Raw genomic sequence first — 13,423 nt, 5'->3', positions numbered from 1 at the left:
TTTTTTTTTTTTTTTTTTTTTTTTACTTTTCTTTTATTTTTTCCTCTTCTCGAGGCATTGATTCCTGAAAGGGCGTGAATTCGAATTATTTTCTTAATCAAGTTTGTAATTATATATATATATAATAAGACTCAAACTATATAATAACATAAAGTAAAAAGAAAGGGGAATAATACAAATCATGCCCTTCACTGAGCATTCGTATTTAAGCTACACATAGTGTGCCATACATAATAATGATACACATGGAGATGGTCTTATTTAATTCAATACGATCATCCATTTTATAGTACAAAAAGTTGTAAACAAATATCCGTAGATCTCCCTAATTTCATAAACCCCATGTGCAAATGTTTCTACGTACTTATAACACCAACAACCCATAAATTATTTTTTATATTTTTTTAATCAAATATATTGTAATTTTTTTATGCAACAATTTAATTTACAGTTTTATTATCTTTTACACCCTTAATTCAATTTTTTTTTTTTCTTTTTTTTTTTTTGGTGTTTGCAGGGTAAAAAGGGTAACATAAGCACGTGACAAAAAGCTGCAAAGCAATCAATCTGTTTGACCGAAATACTTTTGCGCTTGTTAGATGTAAATGACGTGGGCCCCTCCCAGTTTTTCTTTTCCTCTTTTTTCTTTTCTTTTTTATCCCATACATTCACCGACACCTCTCCTTCATTTTAAAATGACACGTGTCAAAAGATAAAAAGATCATATGAGAACCTACCACTAGATCCTACATCAAGTTGAAAAGAACGAAGGTCAGCGAGGTCGTTCGCCCCAAAAGAGGGGTGAATTGAACGAAAAATTTCTTGTAAATGTGTGACAACCTCTTACTACTACACCCATTTTAAAAACCTCGAGGGAGGGGAAGCCTGAAAGTTAAAGCTCAAAAAAGATAATATATGTTAACTCCGAACTCGGTTCTTGAACCACATCAAAATCAGTCCTCTAGTTATTGGTTGGCACAAGGTGGTGTACCCAAACGCAGTCCTCTAAAGTGGAGGAGCTTTTAGGGTATTATTGTTTGAGTGGTGGCAGGATATGGTTAAATGAAGGGGGCCATATTACTTGGTAAAACATATACTTATTTATTGCATTAATCAATATAATTACTACAAACTAATAAATTTTGGCTGCCATTTATATTTTACGTCTCCAAACATATCAACACATATATCTTTCTGTTTGTAGAAATAAAAATGTCAAATCCAAATAGTCATGATTTAATTTTTTAAAATTGTAGATACAAAACATGTTAAAATAATTCACGTTAGTCTTAAGAAATAGTTGAAGTGACAATGTTGCAGCGGACGCAAAATAATGTCAAAGCTATCAAGTGCCGAACCTAGATTTGAATCCTGGCATGTTTCGTTACAAATGGTATTACCTCTCCTAGTAAGTTTAAGGATGAACCAAGATTGAAGTTAGTGTGCATGTAACATTCGAGTAAATGAATGATGCATAAATAAGTTGTGACCACATCTTAACAAAAGCAACTAGGAGCATAGAATAACTATTACATTACTTTAATGGCTCAATTATAAAAACTTTATGTTTGAACGTATTTTTTTTAATGTAATTCTATACGGAGGGATGTGACATGACATAAGAAAAGCAGACAAATGTTGGAGATGTCAAATCAAGATCATTATTAAACAAAAATATAATAATCGAGAATTAAAGTATTGATCATACACATAAAAAGGAAAAAAAAAAAAAAAGGACCTATTTTTCAAGATGGATATGTTTTTTTTTATTTTTGTAAATTAAAAAAAATTAAAATAAGGGAGGGTATGGGTTGTCGGTGAGGAACCGAATCCTCAATTATTAGAAAAGAGGAGAGAGACAGAGATTATAATAAAATAATACCCAATAAAATCACCGGATCTCTTCTTCCAAATATCCTCCAAAAAAAATAAAAAAATTTAATTTTCATATATTTAATAAAATTTAAAATTTATAGAAATTATATTTGAGTATAAATATTTTTAAAAAAGAAAAAATAAATAAATAATCGAGAGTGAAAGGGCCAAATCCATCCCATCAAAGATGATATAATTGTTATAAAAATAGGGGATGCATGTGGTGAGCATTAGATACTCACATGGACACAGTCCCTCGCAAGTAATTGGGGTGGCACTGGCAACCACACTCCAACACCCAACTTGGACAATCTTTCCTTTTCTTTCCTTCTATTAATCAATCAATCTCCATAAACTATATATATATATATATATAATGCTTAAATTCAAATTCATATATTTGTTGGATTCAAGTAATTAATTGCTAAAAGTAATAAAGTTGAAAAAGTTGAGGGTATTAATGAATGCATTTAGAAAAAGGATAAAGAAGAAGGGTTTGAAATGCATGTGGGTGGTGGGTGGCTTTTGTTCCTTCACATGGACACTCCCCTCTCCCAATATTCTATGCCTTAAATCATTGCGTAGTTATTTAATCAAATAATACTTTCGCCTTTTTTTTTTTTCTTTCAAATATTCAACATGGGCCTGGGCCTAGTTATTTAATGGGCTCGTATGCTCTATTGAGACAAAATGTCCATTTTAAGGCCCCTGTCATCTCCATGGGCCCGTTCAAACACTTGTTTAGATGGGTCAGCTGCATTTAACGGGCCGAAAAGTTTGGGCCCATTTTCTGGCTGAATTTGTCAATTTAACTCCACTTTGCACCTAACATTCAAATGTTTTCCTCTCACAAAACTTTAATGTTTGCATAGATTTTAAGAATGTATGAATATTTTGAGCGATATGATTTGAAAACAACGTAAACCGTTACGAACCCTTGTTCTAGGTTCGTAGAGGAATGATTTCATGTTTTAGCATTGATGGATAGAGTATATAATGGAAATTTTTGGTAAGGCTGCCATATATTATCTTTGGATTCTAATTTTTTTCATTTATAAGTACAATGGGTAAGCTAGAAAGGAAAAGGCTAAGCTAGTGTTGTATTTAGGGTTGCCTTCTTTACTCATAAAACCTACCACAAAAGGATCTCCATTGCTGTCACCCACTAATATTCATTCATTTACTTCTCCATCTTTTTAATTACTACTACCTCACTTTCACCAAAATTTAATGTCAATTGCCATACATCTTAGGTTAAATCTTGTTCGTTCGGTTTAGGCATGACTTTATTTAATAATTGTTGAGTTATGATTGACTATTTATAAAGGAAACTCCTTGTTCATCAGGTTTATTTTAGTAACAATTTAGACTTTTAAAATTACGTCTTTATAAAATGTGTTCTTAATGCTTAAAAATATTTAAATCGCGTTAAATGAGGGATTGAATTTTTTTTTAAAATTAAGTAATTTTGTACACATTTTGGTGAACAAGTGGCTTTTGATTAAGAGATTTTCACTTTTACAACTCAATATTCAAACAACACTATAATATTTTTAAATACTTTACCCTAAAATATTATTACTCCTTTTTTTTTTTCTCCAAATCTCATATATTCCCCTAATAATTTGTATTTTGAATAACCAATATTATTATTATTATTATTATTATTTACTAATTTACACTTTGTTTCTAACTTCTCCTACAAAAGTAAGACTATTGTTGGGATGTTTTTAAAAAAAGTAAGAAATGAAAAAGAAAACTTTATAGAAAGTAAAAGCTAGTTGGAAATAAAGTGAGTAAAATATATATATATATATATATCTTAGACTTATTTATGTGAAAAAACAATAAAATATTCCTATTACATAAAAAAAACTATAACTTTTTCAACTTTAGGTCTAATATATTCCTAAACTTTTAAATTTAATGTTGAACAAATTTTTCTGTAACGACTGAAGCCCACCATTACCACATATTATCCTATTTGAAAATTTTCTTTCGGATTCACTCAAAGTTTTTAAAACGTGTCTACTACAAGATATTGTCCTCTTTGTGATTTTTCTTTCGAGCTCCCTCAAAGTTCTAGAAAAAAAAGAGAATGTTTTTGTTTTTTTTTAGTTTTTCCTTTCGGACTTCTCTCTAAGATTTGTAGTGAGGGAGATATTTTTATACCAAATGTTTGCACATTGCAGTGTCTTTTTAAAACATGTATAATAGAGAGAGAGGTTTCCATGCTCTAGTAAAGAATGTTTTGTTTTCTCTTCGAGAAGATTTAGGGTTTGATTAGGATATAAGGAAGAAAAAGAGAGAGATTTGAAAGAAATGAAAAGGGAAAGGAGGGAAAGTTAAAGAACATCGGAAAAGGTTGAAGATGAAGTGCAGGGAAGTATGATACAAAATCAAAATGAATGAGGTTGTCGGCTGTGCTGTCCCCTCTTCTTGTAAGTAATGGAAAATTGGTTTTGGTTTAGGTTTAGGTTTAGGTATGTGTAGGGTGCCCTGTCCTTGTTACAGGACCCTCCTCTGATCATCATGCACAGCCCCACCACCACCACCACCACCTCCACCCTCCTCCTCCTCCTCCTCCTCCTCTTCCTCCTCCTCCCCTTTTCTTTTCCAAGGGACCCCCTGCCCCACATCCACGCCAGGTGCCCTCCCTTTTGTCCTTTTAACTTCCCTTCTACTTTTCCCCTCTTCTTTTTTCATTTTTTCTTTTCTTTACATTTTCTAATTAGAATGCTAAATTAAATTCATGACCTGACATTCTACAATACTGTCGACATAAATATAAATATAAAATGACACGACATTTATAAAATGACACGACATAACATGGAAGGTAAGATTTTGAACTATGACAGACAGTGATTAATCGCTACGACGAATTTGATTTGGATTTTGAAAATAATTTGTTTGAAAAAAAAAAAACAGGGAAAATGTAGGGCAGAATGCATGTGAAGGTCTGCAAATAACATTGATGAGGAATGAGGAGGAGGAAATTGATGTAAAAATGAAAGAAAATAAAAATGATGATGAAGTTGTCTGAAAATATGAATCCCCATGTGGGTTTGTCAACTACTTTGGTGTTACCACTCACAAAATCCTCAACCATTTTTTTTCATAACTTGTTTTTCAAGCCATATTCATCAATACCTCATAATATAATCCCTTCTTTTATTTCACCTTCTTTTATTTCTACCTTCCAATTATTCCGTTCTTGATCGATTCTACAGATATTGTCATCTTTAGACTTTTACTCAAATATTTAACATGCGTATGTTAGTCTAAGGTTTCCACACTTTTATAAATGATGTTTTGTTTTCCTTCACAACAAACGTGGGATCGTAGGATCTCACAATAATTTAGCGGTGAAGAAATATGGATCCATATATTTTTTTAAAATTAAGAATATTAATAAAAAAAATTTACTACTTTTATAAAGTTTATGAACTATCATAAAAATAAATTTTATACTTTAAAATTGTAAATTTATTAGAGATATAAAATGCACAAATGAAAAAAGGAAAGAGTAAATGAATTAAAATTATATTTTAAACCATTTTTTAAAAAAAGTACGAATTTGTTTGCAATAAATTATCGTATTTGTGAGTTTCAATACAACCGTTCTCTTTGCACGCTTTTCTATAATAAAACCATAGCTGAAATTTCACTGGTTTGATGACGTCAACATAATTAATCCAGTCAATCAATCAATCAAATAATTCCAATTAAGTCCCGCAAATTTCCGTGCCAAATCTAACGGCTTATTATCTCTCATCACTACGATCCTCCATAAGGTGCGTCGCACGCAGCCATATCTTAATCCTCAATTTCTCTTCTAATTTTAATTTTCTTTTTAAAAAAAAAAGTTTTCAGAAATATCTATTTTGTTTTTATTTTCTTAAAAAGTGGTCCAAAAATATTCAAAACGTCCATTTTCGAATTTCAATTTTTAAAAATTGTCAGTTTGATCCTACCATTAATTTTCTATTTAATACTCACTCATTTAATATTTCTCTCAAATTCAAAAAATTCAAAAAATAATAAAAATAGTGAAAATCTGACCTAACAATTAAAATTTAAAAAAATATAAAAGAAAAAAAAAATTAAGTTGCGTATGTATTAAGCACTGTATACTTGACATCATAATCATTTCATGAAATTTTGTCTCATAAATTTAAAAATAAAATATTATCAATTCGTAGAAAATAATGAAAAAGTTAACATTTGATATTCCAATTTATTGACCTAAAAACAAAATTATTTATTTTCTTTGGTAAGCATTAAAGCAGATATTTTAGAAAATTTGGAAAGTTAGTGGGACAAAAATCAAAATTAAAGGCCATCCTAATTAATTAATGAGTAGAAGGATATTTATTGATGATTATTATTATATTCAATTTGACTTTTTCCAATCCACCATTAACATTGACTTATTTGAATTAGTGGAAGGACACGTGGCGCGTAGGATGAGGATTGAGACACACGTGTACGGCACGTGGAAGAGGTGCCATCAGTTCTGATAAGTACGAAACAGGCGGGATTGTAATTAAATGTGGAGATTAAGGAAGACAAACATATGTCCGTCCCGTTGTGTAAATATCATAGCTTTCCAAGGATATATTTGACCACATGAAAATTACTATTTATTATTATTAATTCTCTTTTTTCGTTTGTTACAACTATTGCCATAGTTTTGGTCGTTCGCCTTCCACGTTGCCCAAAGAATAATTAAGATTTTTGATGATAATTTAGGTCCCTTCGAAAATGATGTTGCCTTTTTTAATAAATAATTAAGCATCTTTCTAAATTACAATTTTAACCCTTGCAACTATGTTAATAAAAATATTTATATATTTTCCAACAAATTAAAAAACAAAAATCATCGTCTATATATTTTTACATTTATGTCAAATTTGGAATTTATGTATATTAATAAATAGTGTTTATCCTAATGTTTGAAAACCATGGATGTATATCAACATAACATCGACAACCAAGGGAATGAAAAAATTAAAAGTTTTGTAAAGTTTTATAACGACAAAATCAACTAAAATATAAACATATATTAATAAAAATGTATAGTTGAAATTTAAAAGGCTAAAATAATAGATATTTTGAAAACTAGCTATTTTTTCTTTGTTGGCTGTCTAATTGTTTTGAAAATTACATCCATTTATTATTCACAAATTTATATTTTGAAAAGGTTGAAAATATTAATTTTAGATTATTAAATGATTTTAATTATATCCTTAAATTTATAAAAAAAAATTATTTCCAATTCTTGAATATGGAAATTATTTCATTAGAGATTTTTTTTGCAGTAAAATGAAGGGCATAAATTCACTCGAATTTATACACGCGCATTAATGAAACATGACACGTCCCATGATTTTCATCTATTATTATTCAATATTTTATAAAATATCCTCTTTTTGTTATTTCAGTAAATTTAGTTGCCACTATAACTCCAAATTCTAGTTTTAACTTTTGTATTTATTGTTGGCTTTTATTATTATTATTATTATTGATGTTTGGTTCAAACTTACTTTTAATTAATAACAAATTTTAGTAAAATTGAGAATAACAATTATAATGATTTCTTAATCATTTAAATCATAATTAAAATAAAAAAATTACAGTCGAGACAAAATATCTGATTTGATGATGTGACAGTAAAATTAAAATAATGGACAAATCAAATAGGACGCTTGAACAAAGAGTTTTTTTTTTTTCAATATATTTTTAAATAAAATTATTTATAAATCTAATAGTTACTCATTTGTATTATTGTATTATTATATTAAAAAATATATAAAAATAAATTTGAAATTTTATCTTATTATTTATTTTTAATCTCACCTTCCATTTCTCTTTCAACCATGATCAATATTAATTTTTTTTTCTCCATTGTTTCTTCTCTATTTAAACCAATGAGCTTCCCAAATTTTAAAATGTGATTCTTCAATCTTAGTTTGTAAAACCTTTTTATTCTCTAAGCTTCCAATTTTATTTTTCTTATTTGGTACGATAAGAAAATAGTTGTGAGTGCTCAAATTGTAAATTTACTGTGATAGAAAGTTGTGGTGCATTCCTACACAATTTTGTGCTGTGGAAAAGATTGAGTTTGCTCTCGAACTCGTAAGAATATAATTTTTTTTAAGGATTGAACCAAATAATAAGAGATGAATAAATATTTTTTTTTACTATATTGATAATATTAAAAATTTTAAAATTACAAGAATAACTAAAACTACCATTTTGGGAGTAACTTGTAGAAAAAAAAATGCATATTTAAACCGAGAAGGTTAAAAGTTATCTTAAAATTATGAATTTTTTTTGAAGTATTTATAAAAAAAAATGTTTTATTTAAAAAATAAAATTTCTTCTTTCACAAAATCATTCCAATTCATAGGAATCAAATTCATAATAATAATAAATAAAAACAATATATTGATAGAAAAATAAATAAAGAATAAAGGAAAGGGGAAAAAGTGCAATAAAAGCGGTCCATGGTGTTGACAAAATTAAGAAACAGATTACACACAAACGCAGTCAAATTATAGGAGACCAAAATTCACTCAACCACCACAACAAATAAATTATAAAAATACACAAATAAAATTATTAACCGAGTCAACTGGGTCCATAATCCCCGAGTCATAAATTCCCTCAACCCGGTGAATTATTTCTCTATTTCTTTTCTTTTTATTTTAAATTAAAGAAAAATAAAAATAAAATCCCCTCTTTTTTATTTATTACACATACAGAAAGATGTAACCCCAAGTGGACCCCACTCTCTGAAACTTAACCACACACTACAAAACCATAGTTAGAGTTTAAAAAACTAACAAACTTAACTTGGGTTTACAAAACTCAACCCCAGATTTTTTTTTTATTTTATTTTAAATTATTATTATCTTTTAAAAATAAAATAAAAAATAAAATAAAACTTGTTATTATTATTATTATTATTATTATCAACAGTCATCACTGCTCATCATCATCTCCTTTTTTCCTCTTCTTCTTCTTCTTCTTCTGTCTCTCATTTCTCTGGTTTCTGGTCTCCGACTTGTAATGTTCAAACCCAGCGCTTCCCTAAATTTCTGTTTTCTCCCAATTTTCTCCACCAACAATCATCCACTTGGGTTTATTCAAGCTCTACAAATTTTTAATTTTCATTTTAATTCTTTTTTCTTCTAAAGGGTTTTCAGGCTCTTTTAAAAGGGGTGTTTCATTTTTCTTTATTTTAATTCCCCTTTTTTTTTTTTTTTTTTTCTTTGAGTTACACTAAATGTTTCAGACATGGACTTGACTCCTGCGATTTCCACCGCCGTCGCCGCCATTACCACCGGCGGAGGACCCGTCAAATCCCCTGAATTAGACACCGACACACCCATCAAAATCCAACCCACCACCAAATCTCACCCTTTCACCAACGGTGTCCTCAAGCGCCACCATAACACCCCACCGCCTGTCGTCTACAAAGAATGCCTCAAGAATCACGCCGCCAGTTTAGGTGCCCATGCTTTGGACGGCTGTGGCGAGTTCATGCCTTCCTCTACCGCCACCGCCTCCGATCCCACTTCCCTTAAATGCGCTGCTTGCGGCTGCCACCGGAATTTCCACCGCCGTGAGCCGGAGGACTCAATCGCCACCCCGACGACAACCCATATCATTGAGTACCAACCTCACCATCGTCACCACCCACCGCCACCTGCAGCAAATCGAAGCCCAAGCTCTGCCTCTCCTCCACCGATCTCCTCCTCCTACTACCCTTCAGCTCCCCACATGCTTCTTGCCCTTTCCGGCGGACTGCCGGAAAACGCCAGCGGTGGATTCCACCACTCGATTCTGACTCCAAGCCCCAATTCGAGAAAGCGATTCAGAACAAAATTCACTCAAAATCAAAAGGAAAAAATGTATGAATTTGCAGAGAAAGTGGGTTGGAAGATTCAAAAACGAGACGAGGATATGATCCAAGAATTCTGCAGCAACGTCGGAGTAGACAGAGGCGTTCTCAAAGTTTGGATGCACAACAACAAAAACACTTTGGGGAAAAAAGACGGCACCCAGAACACCAACGGCAGCGGTGGCGACGGCGACGGCGACGGCGATGAGAAAATGAACGGCGGCAACGAGCCACACGCCGCCGCAAATGGGTCGTCTTCTTCATCTTGATCTGAATAAATTGATGGATGGATGGATGTTAGCAGAGAGTATCAGAGATAGAAGAGTAAGCATCTTTTTTTTTTTTTTTTTTTTTNATTTTTTTTTTTTTTTTTTTTTTTTATTGTTCTTTTTTGCCCTCTTTTATTTTCTCAAGTTCATTTTCTAATTACATTTCAATATTTTCTCATCCTGTTTTCCATCAAATTAACCAGAACATCACCTTGGAATTGAAATATATGCATAGTTCATCATAAACCCTTCAATCACCACCACTAATCACTTCAATTACCCACATAATCATCTTCTTCTTCCTAATCTCAAAAATTTTAATAATTAAACAAACCCATCATCAGGTAATCATAATTAGTATCGCTAATTAAGCAAATCAATTCTCGATCTTCAATTTTATTACTATTTTAATTAAATCAGATTTAGAGAGAGAGAAGAGGAGAGAGACTTTTTCTTATCTTGTGTCTGCGAGAAAGCAGCAGAAAGCGTTTTGGTTCCTGTAAATTATTCCAGACTATCCCAAGGATTTGAACAACACAGTATTCTTTTCTTTCTTGTTTTTTTTAATTTATGGAATAATTTGTATGATTAATTGAGAATATATGAAAGCTTAGGGTTATATTAGCAAAAGTGGGAACGCCTTTTTAATATTCCTCAAAGAGCAAACAACCAAGCAAAGGCATAGCAATCTTTGTTGTTGTTTGTTAGCGTTTGGGGTTTTTATCCCATAAAATTATATAACAAATTATTTAATTTTTTTGATTAATGTTGGGATGTGGTATTATAATATGTTTCATATTATAAACTTCCCTTTTAAGGTAATCTTAGATACTATATTTTATTTATGTACATTATTTAAATAATAAGGTTGATGATGATGATGATGGGAGTTGTACTTTCAAGTGTCTTGTCTCTTGATTTGCATTATCACTTTTAAGCTTTGTTTAATCTTTTGGTCATTAACTGCTAATTAATCATCTCTTTCCCTATTATTATTATTATTATTATTATTTTAGAAACATAAAGTAGTATTTAAATTCTTTGTATTAAGGAATGAAATGGTGGAGGATGTTATTATTAATGATGGAATTTATGTATTTAAAAAAAGGTTTTTAAAAAATGAAAAAGATGGGAGAGGTACCAAATCCGAAGTTGGTGAAGTGCAATAAAGTTGATAGGGCTACTAAATCGGAAGCCATGGAACCCTCTTTTTCTTTGGATACAGCTGTTTTCATGTGCTTTTCTTTTGCTTTCATACCCCATGCTCGTCTCTTCGACTACCTACCATACATCAGATCCCGGTTGAAAACAAGAACTAACCATTCTTTATTATAAGGATGTGAAAACTTCTCTCCAAGCGTTCAAAAAAGGCAAAGAAGTTAGGCTAGATAATAATTAGGGAGTGGGGATGAGAGTTTATAATTATAATTATAATTCGAAGTTTATAAGTGTCCTATTGCTTCACTAAGACCTTCCAGTTCCATGATTAGAAAGTTGTGAACCTTACACAACACAACCCCCTCTCTTCATTACCCGTGCTCACCAGTTTGTGCCTCTTTTTTGGACTTTCAAACTTGGACAGTTCTTCTTTCTACAAATGCTGGGTAACCCTTATATTAGTGTATGACAGTAATCAATGTGACTATGTTGTATGGGTGTTGGGGAATCTCCGGGCTCAAATGCTAAACCTGTATTTCGAATTCTAAGCATGAGTCTATTGGATCAACTCTTGTTTCGGTGAAATCAAAATGGATCAACGTGAAGGTAGATTCCCAAAATTTCATATGTGGGGGTGGATATATACAAATCAAGTCTAATCCAATCTTGTTTTCCTAAATAAAATCATTGATATTTGATTATGTGAAATATATATCCAAGTATAAGCGTGAAATGCTTCAAAAGTTGCATGATTGGACAGGCGTGGATTCGACAGGAGTCTAATCTTACATCACTTAAGAGGACAATTTATTTGGGTTGTTTAGTTTTATCATTCTCACCTAATATTGATTTTAATTTGCAAAATATTGTGTTTTAATATCAATTGAGAGAAGGATGAAAAAAAGTATGAAATGGGAGTGAACGTAGACATAAATACGTCTATGGTAGCATCTAGTTTAGTGTTACGAATGTATCGTATTTTTTGGTTGCATCATGACACTTGTATGTTTCGGTTCTCACATGAGTGACATAGAGGTCGCAACCTACTCTCTTTATAGTATGTATATCTAAGACTCGATTGAACTCGAAAGAGCTTATTATTCTACCTACGATCTAACAAGTTAGCGTTAAGAATCAGAGAACATGAAATTCAAATGTGAAATGAAAGTGAGAAAAAAAGAGAATATCGCGAATTGGAGTAAAAATGGTGGAAGAAAAGAATGCCTCGCCCAAAAATAGTACAGCGAAACGAAGAGTAAAAAATTCCGCTTACTCACGCGCCTAAAGGCATTGCCCCAGGAGCGTGCATCACATGCGCCTTTACGCTCACGAAGTGGCCGTGGGCTTTTTATTTACTTAAATTTTCTTTAATAATTCGAAATGAGAAAATTTGAGAGCGTCGCTTTTTGTCTTCATATTCATCCTCGTCAGCCTGTAATTTCCCCCTTTTTCTTATTCAAACACAAATCACCACGTGTCATATTCCTTTTGGTCCAAGTGGAATCCTCGTCAGCCTGTTATTCTCCAGTCAACTGCCACGTTATAAAAGCGTACTGTTGGATGCCCGTTTACTGTTGGATTTCTCCTCTAACCCTATTTCATGTACCTTTCTTTTACTTTAGTGTCACATATTCACTAGCTTCTGCTTTAATATCATTTTTAACCTCTCGTATCTAGAAGCTGAATTTGAATTTCAAATTTTGAACCTGAAATACAAATCTAATAATTTGGGTTTTCATGTGATTGGAATCCAATATAAATTGCATAAGAATGGTATGAAATGAAAAGGAACGGTGATAAATCAAATCAAAGTGTTAAAAGAAAAAACTTTTAAGTCCTCTCAATTAATAATAATATTATTACGGGGAAATAAAAGAAATCATAATATAGACAAAAATCATGTGATAAAATTGATGATAAATAGAAAGAAAGTTAGGAGAATTTGTAAAACCAACAAAAGCTAACAAAATATATGCATAGCATGTGGTGTGGAGAAAATAAATACAAATATTAATTTCTTTTTAATATGTCATTACAACACACACACACATCACTTCCCTTTCATTTAATTCATCTTTTTTCAAAATATAGATCATCAAAAAATACAAATTATAAACCAAAATTCCTTTTTTTATTCCTAATATAACTTCTACCTATAATTTTGTTTTATTTTCTTATTTCCCCCCCCCCCCCCCTTTTTTGTTTAAAA

The 13,423-nt window shown here is 31.1% G+C and overlaps 1 protein-coding gene across 1 annotated transcript; it reads left to right on the top strand.

Annotated features, from left to right (window-relative positions):
* The first annotated feature begins 8,874 nt into the window (after window positions 1-8,874).
* On the top strand, window positions 8,875-10,340 carry LOC111441334 (zinc-finger homeodomain protein 9-like). The gene has a single exon (XM_023078281.1). The coding sequence runs from the start codon at window positions 9,181-9,183 to the stop codon at window positions 10,054-10,056; it is 876 nt and encodes a 291-aa protein (XP_022934049.1). The 5' UTR covers window positions 8,875-9,180; the 3' UTR covers window positions 10,057-10,340.
* The last annotated feature ends 3,083 nt before the right edge of the window (window positions 10,341-13,423 follow it).

This window comes from Cucurbita moschata, unplaced genomic scaffold (genome assembly GCF_002738365.1).
Source record: "Cucurbita moschata cultivar Rifu unplaced genomic scaffold, Cmos_1.0 Cmo_Scf00004, whole genome shotgun sequence".
NCBI classification, from domain to species: domain Eukaryota; kingdom Viridiplantae; phylum Streptophyta; class Magnoliopsida; order Cucurbitales; family Cucurbitaceae; genus Cucurbita; species Cucurbita moschata.
Note: the sequence above shows the minus strand (reverse complement) of the source record. Positions and strands in the feature narration are given on the sequence as shown.